The 16,590-nt window shown below is 42.5% G+C and overlaps 1 protein-coding gene across 18 annotated transcripts in view; it reads right to left on the bottom strand.

The window, feature by feature from the left end:
* Positions 1 to 2,854: 2,854 nt before the first annotated feature.
* The window catches only part of EHBP1 (EH domain binding protein 1), a 298,811-nt gene continuing 285,075 nt past the window's right edge, over positions 2,855 to 16,590 (bottom strand). For all 18 annotated transcript variants that reach the window (XM_084798375.1, XM_084798377.1, XM_084798376.1 and 15 more), the window contains 4 exons: positions 12,074 to 12,173; positions 10,764 to 10,837; positions 4,103 to 4,217; positions 2,855 to 3,908 (listed from right to left, as the gene is read on the bottom strand). In XM_084798375.1, coding sequence (XP_084654501.1) covers positions 3,818 to 3,908; positions 4,103 to 4,217; positions 10,764 to 10,837; positions 12,074 to 12,173 — 380 coding nt within the window. In that variant the 3' untranslated portion in view covers positions 2,855 to 3,817. The remainder of the gene's footprint in view (positions 3,909 to 4,102; positions 4,218 to 10,763; positions 10,838 to 12,073; positions 12,174 to 16,590) is intronic.

Below are 16,590 nucleotides of genomic sequence, written 5' to 3' on the forward strand. Positions count from 1 at the left end.
CAACGATCGTTGACCGGGCTCGGGGCGACCAGAAGGAAGGGGGGGGGGGGGAGCCCGCTGAGTGAAAAGGGGCCGCGACTGCCGCTCATCAAAGTGGTTCTCCCCTCCCCCAAACGACACTTTTCTTTGGAGTCCGAATAAAATACGGTAACAGAATATGATGGAGGGCACACTGTTTCCTTAACTGCTTCTCAAAGGACCCAGAGATCTTCTTAGGACCTTTAATAAGGCTCTGGTCGGTTCTTTTGTTGATCTCTCAAAATCAACCCCTTCTAATTGAAGTTGGGGCTGAAAGCGAGCTAATGTTCAAAGAAAGTGGCCGCCAGACTAACGAAATTACATTTTTTTTTTTGAACGATGAGGGAACATCTAATCAAAGGGGCAGGGAAGGAGGGGTGTGAGCGGGGGACTGCGGAGGAGAAAAGGAGGTTTTTACAAGAGCCTTCTCTAGTTCACAAAAGTCAGCGACACGGGCGCTTCTCTCCAGAACAAAGACACCGCGGCCCATTCACAAAAGCGAGAGAAAGAGAAAGCAGAATAAAAGAACGCGAGGAAAGGGGGGAATGAGAGGGAGAGAGATAAAACCTGCAGGCAGAAAAGAAACAGCTCAGAGCCCTGCGCTGGCTGGCCCGAGCAAGCACACACCTTAGGCTCCCGGGTCCTCACCAGGAGTAGACCCTAAAGCGGACTGTCAGGCTCAGAGCTACCGGGACCGTGCTGAAGTTTAAAAGAAAGAAACGAAATACACTTCTGCCCACTGCTCCGGGGAAAAGCCAGGGCTCACTAGTTTGGCGGGCACGAAAACGTCGCCATCCTGGGGAGTGCACTGGCGGCATCCCGGTCCAGGTCTCCGGGCTGTGAGCCTTGGTTGACCCTCTGGGGCCCGGGGCACACGCTCTGGCTGGATCTCTCTGGCCTCCACCGGGCGGGTTCTTTGGCAGTCGCAGAACCTTGCCTGGGTCAGGCTTGGCGAAGTGGAGCGGCTGTACGCATTGGAATGTGCCTGGGAGGTCCCCAAGGCCCACTGCTCGGGAGCCGGTCTCTGTGGGTTCCTGATGCTGTCCCCCTCCATTCTCGGGGAAGTGGGAGGTATCGAGTGGCAAGGACCCGACCATCCTCCCTCCCCCCACCCCCACCCCCGCCGCCAAGAGAGTATTTATCTAATCCCAATTTGGAGGCGAATTTCCTTAATGTTCATCCTGTAAAACCTTGGGATTAAGGAGAAAGGAGACGCGAGGGTGGGTGGGGGTGTTGGGGGAACAGAGAGAGCGAGGGAGAGAGAGAGAGAGAGAGAGAGAGAGAGAGAGAGAGAGAGAGAGAGAGAGAGAGAGAGAGAGAAAGTTTCTTGAATTAGGCTCAGAAGATTGAGGCAGCCTTTGCTAGGAAACTGGGGACGCTGGCCCAGAAGCTTTGACGGTTTCCTCAAAGGGTGCTTGTGCAGCCAGGGCAAAGTAGGGGCGAGGTTGGCGAAGGGGGAGGGGAGCTGGCTCAGTTTAAGGCCCACCGTCCAGGAGCAGGCCCAAACCTGGGTGTAGCATCCAAGTGACCTCAGTCCACTGTAGAGTAGCGTGACTGTAGAAACACTTGTGGCAGGGGTGGGGCTTGGACCCTCGTCCAGGAGAAAGTTCTGCACCTGCCCTCCTTAAAGGCTTCCATCCCCCGGAGGCCCGGACCCATTGTCTCTTCACACTGAGCGGGTTTTCAGGGTCTCCGTCCATTGTCGGGCAGGATTCTTGCCCTAGGGAGCCCGACTCCCGGGACTGTGCAGAGCGGTGGCAACGCGACTCCCCGGCTGCGGCCCAACTCCGAAGTCTTGGTCCACGCTCTGCCGCCGCTGAGGGGCGTTCAGGCGCTGAGAAGGGAAACCCCACGAGGTTGGGAATCAAGCAGGCGGGGCCCCCAGTCACTAGCAAATCTAGGGCTAAGGGAGTTTTGTCACCTCGAAGGTCTGGGGTGGCTTGAGGGAAGAGGAAAGCGCCTTTCTGAGAGGCCCCGGGAAAAGGGAAGGTTTCTCTAATCCACCCTAAAGCGAGCCCCAGGATGCTCCAGGCAGTGGATTTCCGAGGTTTACCTGCTTGGATTGGATTCTGAATTTCCCCAGAGAGCAGAAAGAAAAAGAAAAAAAAATCTTTGCGATTAGGGAATTGTGGCAAGTTTTTACCATTTTGAAAGAATAATAATTGGAAATAGCAGCATACTTTTCAAGTGGAGTAGGTGTTTGTGAGAGGTGTGTGTGTGTGTGTGTGTGTGTGTGTGTGTGTGTGTGTGTGTGTGTGAGAGAGAGAGAGAGAGAGAGAGAGAGAGAGAGAGAGAGAGAGAGAGAGAGAGAGAGAGAGCTGTAGTGAATGCCAGTGTTTTCCCCAAGTTTCCGGACTTGTTGAAGGAGCTTTCTTTGTTCGGACACTCGGTGTAGAAGAATCCATTTTTACCCGCGGCATAGAAATTGTTACAATTCTCTTTCTTCCATCCCAAACCCATATATGTGCACAACCCCTCCCCCAAGCTCAGCTCTTTCCCTTTCATTTCAGTACCTACAGACGTGCTGGTTATGGTGGGACACAGTTCTCTTACAAACGACTCGGAAAATTCATCAGGATGCATTTGTCTTTTCCAGTGGTGTGGAACCTTAAATTTTCTGGACTCTTTCAGAGAGATGACCCCTTCCAAAGAACAGGACAATTTGCACTCCCTAAGAATGTGACTAATGACTTTGCAATTTGCATTCTGTGTGAGCAGCGCTCCTCTGGACCTGTGTCAGCTCCAAACACAGTCCAGTGTCCTGAGCTGGAAACTCTTACGGACACACAAACTTCCACTCAGGTTTTTCATTGCAAGGAAATAAATAGCAGCAGGGTTTAAGGTAAGAAAGTTTCTGCTTTTATTGAAAATTTATATATGACTCAGTATTGTAATAAATAAACATAACCATTTTCACAAAACACACAGTGCTCTGCTAGAGAAGATTGTAACGGGGATTTACTTAGTGCCAAGACAGACTTTTATCAATACAGAATAAATATTAACAGCATTCTTGAGCCAATGTTGAGCCTCAACAAAATGTAGGAACCAAGCAAGATGTAATAAATAATTATTCAGAGAAAAAGATGGCGCACTGTCAGATGGTACAACTGTCCTTGTAAACTGCTGCACATCAAGCAGACTCCTTCTCACAGTTCACCTTTCAAACCACAGGGTTTGTCTCAGGCTACCTTAAAAGGGCCATCCTCTGAGGAGAGCAGAGAGGAACTTTATAGTCTTTATGTGAAATGCGAACAACTGCAGAAAGCCCCGACTGGCAAATGGAACACAGGTTTGTCGATACACAGAATATGATCTAACTATGAGATTTAGGTAACAGTGTTACTTACATACGGCAGGATTGGAAAAAAAATCATTAATGACATTTTCTTATTCCCCTTTGCCCCCGCCCACCCACCGTCATTATGCTATTCCCAACAATACTACAACAAACATGTTTCAATTTTTCATCCCATCCAAAACAGAAGGGAGGTTAATGAGGGAAGTCTTTTCCTTCTTTGGGGGGGGGGGGACAGTTTCTTCAGCATCTTCATTACCAGTCATTCACAAGGTGTCTGTACAAATCTACTTCACATGATTTCCAAAATGATTTCATGACTAACTCACAAAGAGTCCTTAAAGCTAGCTGGAGCGCTGTATGTTTTCTGGAGAGGAGGGAAAGGGGCGATGGCCCGGAAGAACAATGCAGTCCAACAAAACGTTAAAAAGTTTTCAATCAGCCAGCCTGTTTCTGGTCGGGGACCTAAGATCGCGACGCGGGGACAGATCTGGCCTAAGGCTACTGAAGAGCGCACTTCTCCTCCTTCTTGGCCATCTTGCCTTTGTTTTGCTCCAGAGTTCGCTCCAAATGCTCATCTTCTTCTTCGGCCCTGGATATTAGATGACAGGAAAGCGAGAGTTATTTTTCCTCATAAAGGGCAGACTATCACAGTGGAACACAAACTCTCTGGATCCCTCGTGGCTATGGGAGGGCGGCACAAAGGCCCTGGCCCGAAATGAACTTTCTATAAACTTCTTGACGGGTGGCTTCCCTTAGACCACACCCCGCCCATCCCTCACTCACTGCTTCTCTTGGGCGTCCAGGTCCCTGACAAGGGCGTCTCGCTTGTCCACCAGGGCCACTAGCTCGTCCAGCAGGAGCTGTTCCCGTCGCTTCTGGGCTTCTGTCTTCTGCCAATCTGCAGGGGGCGGGAGGCCAGTTACCACCCGCAGGGACTCAGCGCTCTGCGAACCTGCCCTCCCCTTCCCGCCTAATCCGGTTTCCTAAAATCTCAGCAAACTGGGCCACTGGTTAGTGTTTGCGTGCGGGAGTTTGGCTGAGGAGGTGAGGATTTCACACCCTAAACCCTACTTTGTAAATACTTATGCAAGATTGCTGCGGCAGGTTAGGAGCCTGCTAGAAACCAGGTGTGAGCCAGTGGTTAGGCGGGAGGCAGGCACCTGAAGTCAGGCTCGGGTGGGGGAGGGGAGCCGGAGTCCAGAAGAGGTTGGCCCGGGCGGGCTAGGGGCTGAGGGAGTGGATAAACGAGGAGGCGGGGAAGTAGAGAAAGGGCTGGAGAATCTGCCCGAGAACCTACTCTCCTCCCCACCCCCACTCTCACCCCAAACAGCCCATTCTTCGCTAATTTCCTCCCCGCTCTATTTTAGCAGTTGGATGTAGCTCACACTGGGCGCCATATGCTTCACAATAACTTTAAAAGTAGTGAATCGGCTAATTAGCATTTTTCTTTGAAGTAAAAAAAAAAATAAATTTGCTCTGCAATATTACACGGCAGCTCTCGATCGCATCACAGCCAGTTTTCTTTTGGAGACATTTGCTCGGAGGTTTCAAATGGAAGCACTTTGCAAAGAAAAAAAAAAGCCCCACATATTTCTTTTTTCAAACTCCCATGTTAAAGGTCAGAAAATGCGCGGGGCAGTGCTTTTTCTGAGGGTGGGTGGCCATTTTTATGTCAGTTTTAGTACTCAGTGATATTCATAACCTAACCTTTTCAGCTTTGAAAATTTCCTTAAGATGAGCAGCAGTTTCACTTGATAAAAACAGGACCACAATCTAACATTTAAAACACTTTTGAAACCAAAGCCAACTGCTCTCTGGCCAGACTGTAAGGGCTTGTAGCTGTCAATCAAGAACCAGCCTACCCCGCCTCCCTCATTAGGAAGGTAAACAATGAAAAGAAGAAGTAGATGATGAGGAGATAGGCGAACAAATGAGGACCTGGAGGGAAACAGGACACCAGTTTTAAAAGGGGGGGGGGTGGGGGGCACCCTGGCCAACGACTCTTACAGCCCCCTCCCCCAGCAAACACACTTTCCAAAAACCGGAGGAGTGTAGTCCTTCGGGTTCTCTCTCCAGTGCCCTGGGCAGTCATGTTAAAACTCACATGGCTGGTGCTTATTCAGATAAACCTAACAATGCTTATGCTGGTTACCATGTGAATCTTCACAAACCACACAAGAATGTGCTGGTTCAAATCCACTCCCCCCCCCACCTCCAGAGCAAAATTTATTCAAGACAGCAAACTGCTCAGCAGCTCCATGAAAGCAAATGGTGCCACAGGGAATGCTATCTTTTTTTTATTTACAAATTAAAAATGAGATGCATCATCATGCAGTAAAGGTTAGCGAAGCTGGGAGAAGGAGGAGAGGAGTTTGCTCGGTTTTATCACTGTTCCTTTCACAAGCTCAAACACACCCCACCAGTTATCCATGCTCCACACAAACATCACAAACACAAACACATCCTATGACTGACTGTGATTATGCTCTCATTTAAAGGGTGAAATATCCTGCAGCATGGAGCGGACGAAGAAAACTTATGGAGAACTGTGTTTGAATTTTAATGTAGAGAAAGCAAACCTATCACAGTTTAACTCTCTGGACCCAAGCAGCTAAGGGCACAGGAATGCTGGAAATATTTCTAATCTGTTCTTGTTCTTAAGTCGGTCTTACTCTCCAGGGCGAGTGAAGTAACAGACTTTGTGACTAGAAGGATCCTTAAGATAGAATACTTTTAGGTAACTGTAGTTCTTAAAATATCAATTCAGAAAAGATCCTGAAGTTGTGACTAAAATTTATAATTATTAAGTTAGTACTTAATAATACGATTACAGGTATAAGATTTGTAATTCTTTACCTTAAGATATTTTGGTAAGTTTACAACCAGGAAGAACATTTTTTTCCTACCCTACATAAATGTAAATTAAAAATTTTAACAGAGAAAGAAACATTTAACAACAAATACATAATTCTTATTAAATCATTCCTCTCAACTTGACCACTTAAAAAGGCTTTAATTAATTATTTAAAATGCAAGGATTTCATTAACACTGGAAAGTTAAATGTTAACAGTGTAAACAAATGAGAGTTTTGTAATGCCTGAAATACTGAATATTTTTAAATCTCATTTTTCCCTATCTCAATAACATTTCCCATAATTGAAAAAAATTTAAACTGAAAATATATTTAGGTAGTTTTTTTAAAAAAAAAAATTTTTAGAGTCAAATTTAACTGATGTCAGAATTTAAAATACTGTAATAAAACTGGAGGGTTTTTGCTATTAACTGTTATTGGTATAATTGATATCTTATAAGTAGTCAAATACAGAGCAAATACCTATGTGCAATAAATAGATTTTATCTTGGTAAGCCTATACTTTCACCTTCTGTTTCCTTTCTCATGGTAGGAATGAATTATATTATATATGCATATATAAACTTATATACTAACATTATATATATATGAATGCTAACTGAGAAATTAGTAAACTATTTTGATAATTTAAAATACTGCATTCAAAATTGATCAAGACTAACAGGTATGTTCAAGCTTAAGTCTTAGCTTCACCTGGGTATGTTGTCACATCCAGGGTTACCAGTCCCCTTGTCATAACTGCAGGGAACCATGCGCAGCTGCTGCAGCAGCCACAGCTAACGGGCTGGGTGACCTGGCTTTAGCTTGGACAAACTACAGTGTGGGTTCTGATCAATTTAAAGATTCCAGTGTACTTTTGGTACGGAAGCCACAGCCTCTCACAACAAATAGGATTAAGTTTGATGGTGCATTTGAGCCAAAGTGTTGAAATAAAGAGATTCTGTTTATGTCCATTTCAACTGAGCTGTTTGTTAATTTGAAAACAACAACAACAAACAAACAAAACAAAAACACCTTTTCATATATAGGGCTAATTATTCATGTCCCAATTCAGTTTATTTGCTGAAGTTGTTAATTACTGTGGGAAAAAAAGGCAAGAGGAATACCCATCAACACTTCAACACTTTAACAGAAAGACCTAAAGTTCTGGTGAAAACCTTCCCAGTCCAAAACAGCCTGGCACTTTGACGAAAATTAACAGCAGTTTTGTAAAGAGCACGTTGGGGGACTGCACGCAAGTCTTATCTTTAGTTCCAGTCAACTAGCAATCCTGAAAGAGTTTGCCTCATCATCAGAACAGGCCATTGATAGGACTCTACTGTGGAGCCTAATCAATCCGTGGAAGACTGTGGCTGTGCTGTGTAACAAAGCTAAAATAGATTTACAAATGGGGTTTTAGGGGATAAGCTCCTCCACAGGATTACATATTGATTTTAAATATAAAAAGCTTATCATATAAACCATAACTACAAAAATAGTGAACCTGTGCATAAATCCTTTTAGAAGAGCACCCACTTCAAACTCTAAGCCAAGAATAAATCAAGATGTACAAATCCTAGAGAAGATCCATTTCTTGTGCAGAAAATGAACATGCCCCCCTCTCTAAAAAGCCCCCCCCCATGTGTGCAAGAGTGAATTTGTCTTTCCCGAGGGCGCATTAAATAATCTGGAACAATAACTCCAAAAACTATAGAAAAAGCATCTGAAAGGTGGTTGTTGGCTTGAGGGAGTCTTCCAGCTGAGCGCAGTAGAGCAGCAGCTGGGACCCCACCACAGCAGGGAGGGGGAGGACGGCTCACACTCCCAGCGATGCAGGTTCTCAGAGGAATGGGTGGGTTAAATGTTAGTATTACTATTATAATTTTTTGCTCTCCAACCAGAGTGTGAATGTTTCTTTTTCATGTACTGTGGCTACTGCTTTCCTCTGCTCTCTTGCCAGTGCATGCCTTGAGCGCAAGCCACTTGGAAAGGCTTTAGTCTATAACGCTGGCTGCGGAGAAGTTGGAAAAAGAGGACAGCATTTTTTAACGAAAAGGAAACAACACAAGACTGTTGCTGTCTGCTCCCATGTTCCCCTCAAGGGTTGGGAAAGGCTGCTGACACACATGTGGGTCCATGCTGAGGCGGCCTGCTGAGGTCCTGCCACATACTGCAACAGGCATCTCTCCAAGTGTCTCTATTTGGAACCAACAGGCTGTTCCCAAGATTCCCTCCCCTCTCTTTTAGTGAACTGACACAGAGATTTGAGGCACAGTCACACACAGGACAATGCAATTTAAAATGCGTGTGTGTTAGAGAGGAAATGAAGGAAAGAGGGAGGGAAACTGAGGGGAGCCAAAAGACTAATAGTTGCATGTAAAGTTAAAAAAAAAAGATTTTTATTGCTTCTCTGTATGTGTAAGAACCTCAGGCAGGAAGAAAAAAAAAAAGGTAGATTCTAAGCCTACACATACAGACGATGGCCAGTGAGACTGGGATGTTCTTCATGTGCAAGGGTGTTATAAGATGCATATTTAGTAATAATATTGGTTTGGGGAATAAAAACTGTATTTCATCTCTAACCTAAAAGCCAATTATACTATATAAAGCTGTATTTTAAGGACAATTTATCTTTTTATACAGAAGAAGATGGATATAAAAACAAATTAAGACTACGTTACATTGGGTGCAATGAATAATGAACCTACTGTCTAATGAGTTATATATTACATACAGATCCGGTATACACATATTCTACCTATATGGTAACTGCTGCATCTACTTCTCAACTATTTAACTTTTTGATCTCTTTTAAAAACCAGACTATAACTATATCTAAATTATCCCCAAAGGAAAAAATATCATTTGGTGTACTAGTGTATTTTATTGCAGTGACAAATTTCACAAAAAATCTAAAATAATTTTGAAATTTTAATAGTTATCAATTTTTGATAACTGTATTTGATACAGTTAGCCATTTGAAGAAAATTATCTAAGTGAAGCTTTTAAAAGCAAAGTAAATTGAGTTTTTAAATGGAGATATACAAATGTTATCAGTGATATTATCAAGTGAGATTATAGATATAAAAGTAATTAAAGTAAGGCTTCTATCACATACAAGGTCACTGATAAATAGGCCTTATTTTAGAGTAATATATTTTAAAATATTTTAAGAATATAAATCTTCACTTGGCTTTCACTTACAAACTTAAATTTCTAGTTTCTGAACTAATTAGAATTGACTTATGGATCAGGTACCTTATCAGGTGAAAACGAAATTACCACGGACAGTCAATGGGTTAAGAGGTCAATATAGAAGAGGAAAATCAATTTGCATTGATTAGACAAAAGATCTATTTTACAGAGCCCAAAGGATTAGCTTTTAAGCAAAAATCTTTGAACTATAAGGCATTTTTAACTAAGAGATATAAGAAGAGCATTATAAAACACTTCAGACTTAAAAAAAAATACAGTAAATGCTAAACTTGAGCTAGCTGCTGCTCACTTACATTATGAACTGGGCATAGGATTTCTATACATTCATATCAATGACTTACAAAAAGTGTGCAAGTATTTAATTTCCTCTTGCATCAATCACTGCCCACATATTTACTCAACAGGAGTGAAATCAGGCTGGGGGTGGTGACTTACACCTGCCATCCCAGCACTTGGGAAGCTGAGGCAGGGGGACTTCCATGAGATGGCAACCAGCCGGGGCTACATACTGAGTTGTAGGCCGGAGTGTAGGCCAGACTGAGGCGAGGAGGGAGACCCTGTCTAAAAAAAAGGCAAAGGAAACAGAACAGAACCACAGGCTCCTATTGATAAGTAATCAAAACAATAAATCTTCACTGAAATTCTCCAGTGGAAATAACTTTACAAATACACATAAAAATGTAGCTAAAATCAATTAGCTCATACATTTTATCTCTTACAGAAATTTAGTCTGACTTAAAAGTGAAGTTCTGTAACCGTAAACACAATGATTAACTATCTAAATTGACTCCATGAGCATGTTTTTGGATACTGTTTTCTGTCTTCAAAGCATATATGTAATTCCTGTAGGTACTTAGTAGAACTGACCTAGCCAAACCAGGCATGTATAGCACACTACTGACAGATGACACCTCACAGCCTCCTCCCCAGCTCTTACCTTCAATGGCCACCATGGCTCACCCACCCCAGCTCTTACCTTCAATGGCCACCATGGCTCACCCACCCCAGCTCTTACCTTCAATGGCCACCATGGCCCATGGCTCACCCACCCCAGCTCTTACCTTCAATGGCCACCATGGCCCATGGCTCACCCACCCCAGCTCTTACCTTCAATGGCCACCATGGCCCATGGCTCACCCACCCCAGCTCTTACCTTCAGTGGCCAGCATGGCCCATGGCTCACCCACCCCAGCTCTTACCTTCAATGGCCACCATGGCCCATGGCTCACCCACCCCAGCTCTTACCTTCAACGGCCACCATGGCCCATGGCTCACCCACCCCAGCTCTTACCTTCAATGGCCACCATGGCCCATGGCTCACCCACCCCAGCTCTTACCTTCAATGGCCACCATGGCTCACCCACCCCAGCTCTTACCTTCAATGGCCAGCATGGCCCGCAGTTCCCGGTTCAGCAGCTCATACCTTCGCTCCAAGTCATGTTCTTTTTCCCTAGGCAAATTGTAAAAAGTTCATCAATATGCTAATTGCTAAATCATTAAACACTTAAAAGGACCTTTGGTGTACATTGATTTTAGGAGTCATAACTGACTTTTCTATTTAACTTTAAGCCACTCTAAATAAATGATACATAGACCCCAGATCTCCTTCAGTTGAAAGCTCCTAGAGTTGCTCTCTTCCTTCAGTTTTGAATGGCACGGAGGGATACCCTAATCTAAGTAAGCAGTCCCACTCAGACATGCTTCTGGTATTGTGTCAGGCCGAAGGCCCTGTCGTAATGTGTTACTCACAGTTCATGGTAAATATTCTTATTAAAGACTTCATGTGAAGAGAAGAAACACAAATGCCAGTGAGAACTGAATACACAGACAAGTCAACGTTTTCATCATAACCTCTTTTACCAGGTTCAAGCAAGGTAGAAACCAAAAAATTAGGGTTTTACATTCAAATAAAGACATGCATAATATTGGCATACTATAGGAACACTGCTAGCTAATGAGTAGAAAGACATGAGCATTAATTTCTATACTGAGCTGAATATTAAAGACTCAGATTTTTTAAAATCTGGTCTGGTCTCCACTGAACTTTAATCACTACACTCATAACAAGGTCAGGGAATTAACTTTTTATCCCAAAGTTTATATAGCTCTACCTATAGATAATTTCTTAATGGAATTTCATTTTTTAACTTAGCATTTTAAAAACAAACATTAATTTTGCCTTTCTGGAGGGGTATCCTATAACCCCAAGTGAAAGCTAATCCTCTTCTGCACTAAGGATTTATTTCTTAAACACAACAATTGGGGGCTGGTGAAAGGCTGCTGCAGTCCTAGCTGTGAGCCTGACTAACTGAATTTGTTCCCCAGAACCCACATAAAGTAGAGGAAGAGAACTAGCTCCACAAAGCTGTCCTGTGGTCTCCACACACCCATTGTAGTTTGTGCACTGATGTGTGTACACACACACACACACACACACACACACACACACACACACACACACACACTTAAAAATACTTTATATGCAAAAATTGTTCCTTATTCCTTGACCTTAAAAGCCACATTTGCCCAGTGTCTATCAGTCTATTTGCAAATTCTAAAGTGTTCAGATGAACATTTTCATATACTAGCCATCTAAGGAAAGGAAAAAAGGCAGGCTTAGTAAATATTAGCCCAAAGAAGGCCCTGACAGAGCCCAGGACCAGCCAGCAGGAGGCTGGGTACTCACAGAAGCGACAGCTGGTTCATCCTCCTTATCAGGGCGTTTTTCTTATTAACCAGCGTGAACCATTCCTGCATCATGGTCTCCTCTTCTTCCATATTCTTTCCTGCAGATCACAAGCCAAAAAAAAAAAAAAAAAAAGTTCAGTCCAACTTTTTTCACTTGAAATACATGTCAAGTGCTCCAAATGTGCATAATGTACTGCTACTTGGGTCCAAGGCCTGAAACATAGCAGTATGTAGAAACTCAGGCGCCATTTTTCTTTTCTAGAGCTGGAACTTCCCCAATATGCATTCTAGTCTAAGTGTACCTGTGGAGCCTACTAACACCAAGCACAGTAAAGAAAACGCCCTGCCTTTTAAGTCCTCCCCAGGAGCCGACTTGCTACTATGTTTCAATGAGGAACTGGAAGGTTATTATGAGGATTGTAAGACTAGCGGGAGACCAGGGAAGTCCAGAGATGCTGTGAAAACTTTACTTTTAACAACTTCATCATGGAAAGTAAAATACCATATATGTGTGTACCACTTAGGACTCATTGACTCTAAAAGAGAAATTGCTTACAAGTTATTAAGTGCACTGTAAATGACAAGACTACAAAAAGACACAGCCCAAAGTGGAAAAATTATTACAATGACTAGAATATTAAAAGAAATTTCACTAAAGAGACACTCTAACATTTCGACTGGATTGTGAAGTAACTCTAGCCCAGAGACCCCGTACTTTCACTCACACCCTTTCAGGCATGTCCATGCTCTGTCCCCCACACAGGACTGTGATCCATTAGAGTACACCCCTGACACTGATCACACCCTAACCAGCACTGTGCAGGTCGCAACTGAACTGAGAGAATACTTTGGAGGGGCATTTATCTTCTTTCAAATTATACCAAGTTAAATTTGCAGTCCTTTCGCTGCCCCCCAACCTCCCACCCTCACTCTGAGTTTCACCCATGGTTGTTTTATTACTTTGCTAATGCGTTATTTAATATTTACAGTCCATATTCTGCACAACATTCATGGGGTAAACACAAAGGTCTATAAGAACTAAGTATCTTTGCTAAGGCTGTTTTGGACATGTTCTTTTTAAATGTGACAGCACCATTTAGGAACTGAAGACATTACTGGGCGTGGTGATGCACACCTTTAATCCCAGCACTCGGGAGGCAGAGGCAGGCGGATCTCTGTGAGTTTAAGGCCAGCCTGGTCTACAGAGTATGACCCACAGAACAGCCAGAACTGTTACACATAGAAACCCTGTCTTGAAAAACAAAAACAACAACATGAAGACATTGAGTCTATTTAAAACTTTCAGAGTTTTTACAGAAGCCTATCTGTATTTAAAGAGTCTTCTTCAGCACCTCAACTCTCCTCACTTCAGAACTACTTTTCTCCAGAAGCAGGCACTGTCGCCAACATATGCTCTTCTATACCACAGACCGCCATGACCATCAACACATGAGTACACCCTGTCCACAGACACAGACTTCCTGTAACTTCAGTGAGATGATACTGTATACTATCCAATTGTGCATTCTGTCATGTTGCCTAAATATGTACTTTATAAATTATGGAAATGCCATAATTGAACTATTTCTACATTAACAGAAATTTAAAGAACGTATAGGAATATTCGAAGCAGATCTTGTGTAGAATGCTGTGCACAGACTTCAGAGTATGCTGCCTGTCATCGGGGGACAGTGAGGACGTACAGGACACATTGTTAAAACTCAATGTGTGACGCCGACTTGAGATAGATTCTTTTAGAGACTGAACAAAAGTCTTTATTGTTTTACAGTATTTTTTAATCTCTCCTTTAGGGTAGCTGGTTTTGTATTCACTTTGGACCATGTGATGTCTTGACACTGGTCATGTGATACAGGCTGCGATAGGCACAAATCCCTGGGTAGCAACAAAAGAAGAAAGAGTAAAAAGAAAAAGCTGAGAAAAAGCTTGCAGTTTGGAAAAAGGCCAAATGTACCCCGGTGGAAGCGTTTTGATCAGTGAAATGACACATGTGTGCAATATTAATAGGTGTAGATTTTATACTATCCCATTTTCTGATTAAAGACCCAATTCTTGTGTTCATACCTCAAGTGGCTTCTAGAGATACAAACATTAAAACTTTGTTTTGAGTTTAGCTTAACCTATAATTGAGGCTTTCAGGGAATACTAGAAGCAGCCAGCCTACTCTTACATTAGCATCGTTTTCTTCAATGGAACACCGCCTCCTAAGTTTAACAATATTGACATGGAACTGTGTGATTGTCTCTTTAATTCATGTCTGTATTTATGGGTAAGAATCAAAGACAGCTCCATGATTGTTAGGAAATGACTAATAATAAAAGAACTTCATGCTTTAAAGGGAAATAAGCCCAACAAACATTTAAAGTCACATTTGCACATTGCTACACAGCTTACTTCTATTCACTGAAAAACGAAACAAAACAAAGCAAAAACAAAACCATAACCAAGCCTGTTTCCCTAGTCCTCATCGGAGGCAGTACGCAGGGATGCGCAGCTATACCCAGCCTAATAATAAGAAATTAGTTTCTTCTAACATATCACTACACTATTGTTTATAGGGATTTAAAATTTTTAAATTTAAAAGCTTTTAAAAGCCAGTAAGTTGAACCATTACAAATTAATCCTGACTTTAATAACTGGTTAAAGACCCCTTCAGCTTTATAAGCAACAAAAAATATTAAAGCCTCTGATCGCAGCGAGCTTTTCTCATTTCTCTTCTAACCATTTGTTATTTAATCCAATACTAGTAATCCAATTTGTCCATCAGACTTTTAAAGGGCAGAATGCAACTTCCTCCGCTTAGACACTTTTCAAAGTACAATATATTTTTCAAATGAATGCTGGATGTTTCATTTTTCCCAACTGTTCCTAGCTCTAATGCAGGAGGAAAAAAAAGAACAAGATGAACATTGTTCATACTGATTAAGTAAGAGCTCATTAAAGAGCTGTCAGCGCGGCACTTTGAATATGCATGAAGCACATAATCAGATCTAGTACCGTCACTAGAGGAGAATACCGTAAGCACAAAGGGTTGATTTAATTACTTAGAGTGGGCTGTGGTGGCGAAGCCGTCTTGTTAGTGCAGAAAGAAAAAGAGGTTGTATTCTGGCACTGTGATAGAAAAGGCAGTTTTGGCTTCTGCCACAATACCTAATCTCAGAATAAAGCACTTTACACTGTAGCTTAAAACGAGGACTGCCATTATAAGATGCCCATAAATCATTTAATCTTGTTTAACCTTACCTTGTAACTACCTTGTCTTTCAAAATTATTTTAAAGTTGTAACTGCAACTACGTTTCATCACTGTAGAGCCAATACTGATTGATACTTCTGTAAATCCTAAATTCTTTTTCGTTTCGTAATCTGAAAAACTCATGGCTTAGACTATTGAAGGCCACTCGGAAATAAGATATGACTAAAAAAAAAAAAAGATATGAACTAGAAGTTCAGTATACATTTACTAAAATGGCTACATATTGCCAATAGAGTATTACAAAAAGGAGTTTTCACCTTAAAATCATTATAATCTTCAGTAATAAACACACAAAGTATACAGTCTGTCTCCTTGAGGAAGGCTGTACTGGTGTATGAACATGGCATCTTTTTGGACATCAAATGTCTTAACATGAGATTTTTATTTTATTTTAATCAGACACTATAGTTGAAAAAACACCAAGTAAGCGGGGAGAAGAAGAGGAAAAATAGTGTGCCAAGGAGACTTCATACCCATCTCCCTATCATGCAGGTAACAGAAGTCACAGAGAGCTGCTCCTGAAGGCCAGCAGTGAGAGCTGTGCAGATGTTTAATAATGTAGTTGAGGATAGCAACCACTTTTATATTTCAGCTTAAAAAGATTAAAACTTAGTGTGATTTCTATCAGTAACTTATTCAGTCATCCAACAATTTATTTGTAGTTCTCATTTATTCTTTTCAGAATCTGTGTCTTCAAGGTTCTAAAATAAAGAAGGAGGAGGTTCCAAATCTGGAAATCTTTTATTTATATTGCAGTGATAGGATTCATGGGTGGCCAGCACACTGTCAGTGAGCCACACCCCAGCCCAGACTGCTGAGAGCCTCTAAAAGCATCCATAGTTCAAGTCCTATGGCGCTACCCTAACCACTGACAGGTAGGCATTTGGCAAAGCTAGCCAGTGCCAACGCTGGATTTGCTTTAAGGTATACTGAACGGACTTCACAAATGGGATGAAACAGTGACTAGCTACTCTTCTAGACATCATTATTCCATGGGACAGATCACTTGTCTTCTTGGGAAATCCCTTAGGTGCCTCTGAGTGAGGGCACTTGAGTTGCACGCTGCCTTCACAGATGGATGCTGCTGTATCAGCTTTGCTCCTTTTCTGGTCTGTGTGGGACAGTCCCCATCCTAAAGCTTTCCCACAGTCCTGCCATCGAAATGACTCGAAAATGGCTCTAGAGATGGCAAAGTCATCAATGTCAAGATGAACATAAAGAGTTGAACAAAATTATATACATA

Source organism: Acomys minous (genome assembly GCF_964271855.1).
Source record: "Acomys minous genome assembly, chromosome: 10".
Lineage (NCBI taxonomy): Eukaryota > Metazoa > Chordata > Mammalia > Rodentia > Muridae > Acomys > Acomys minous.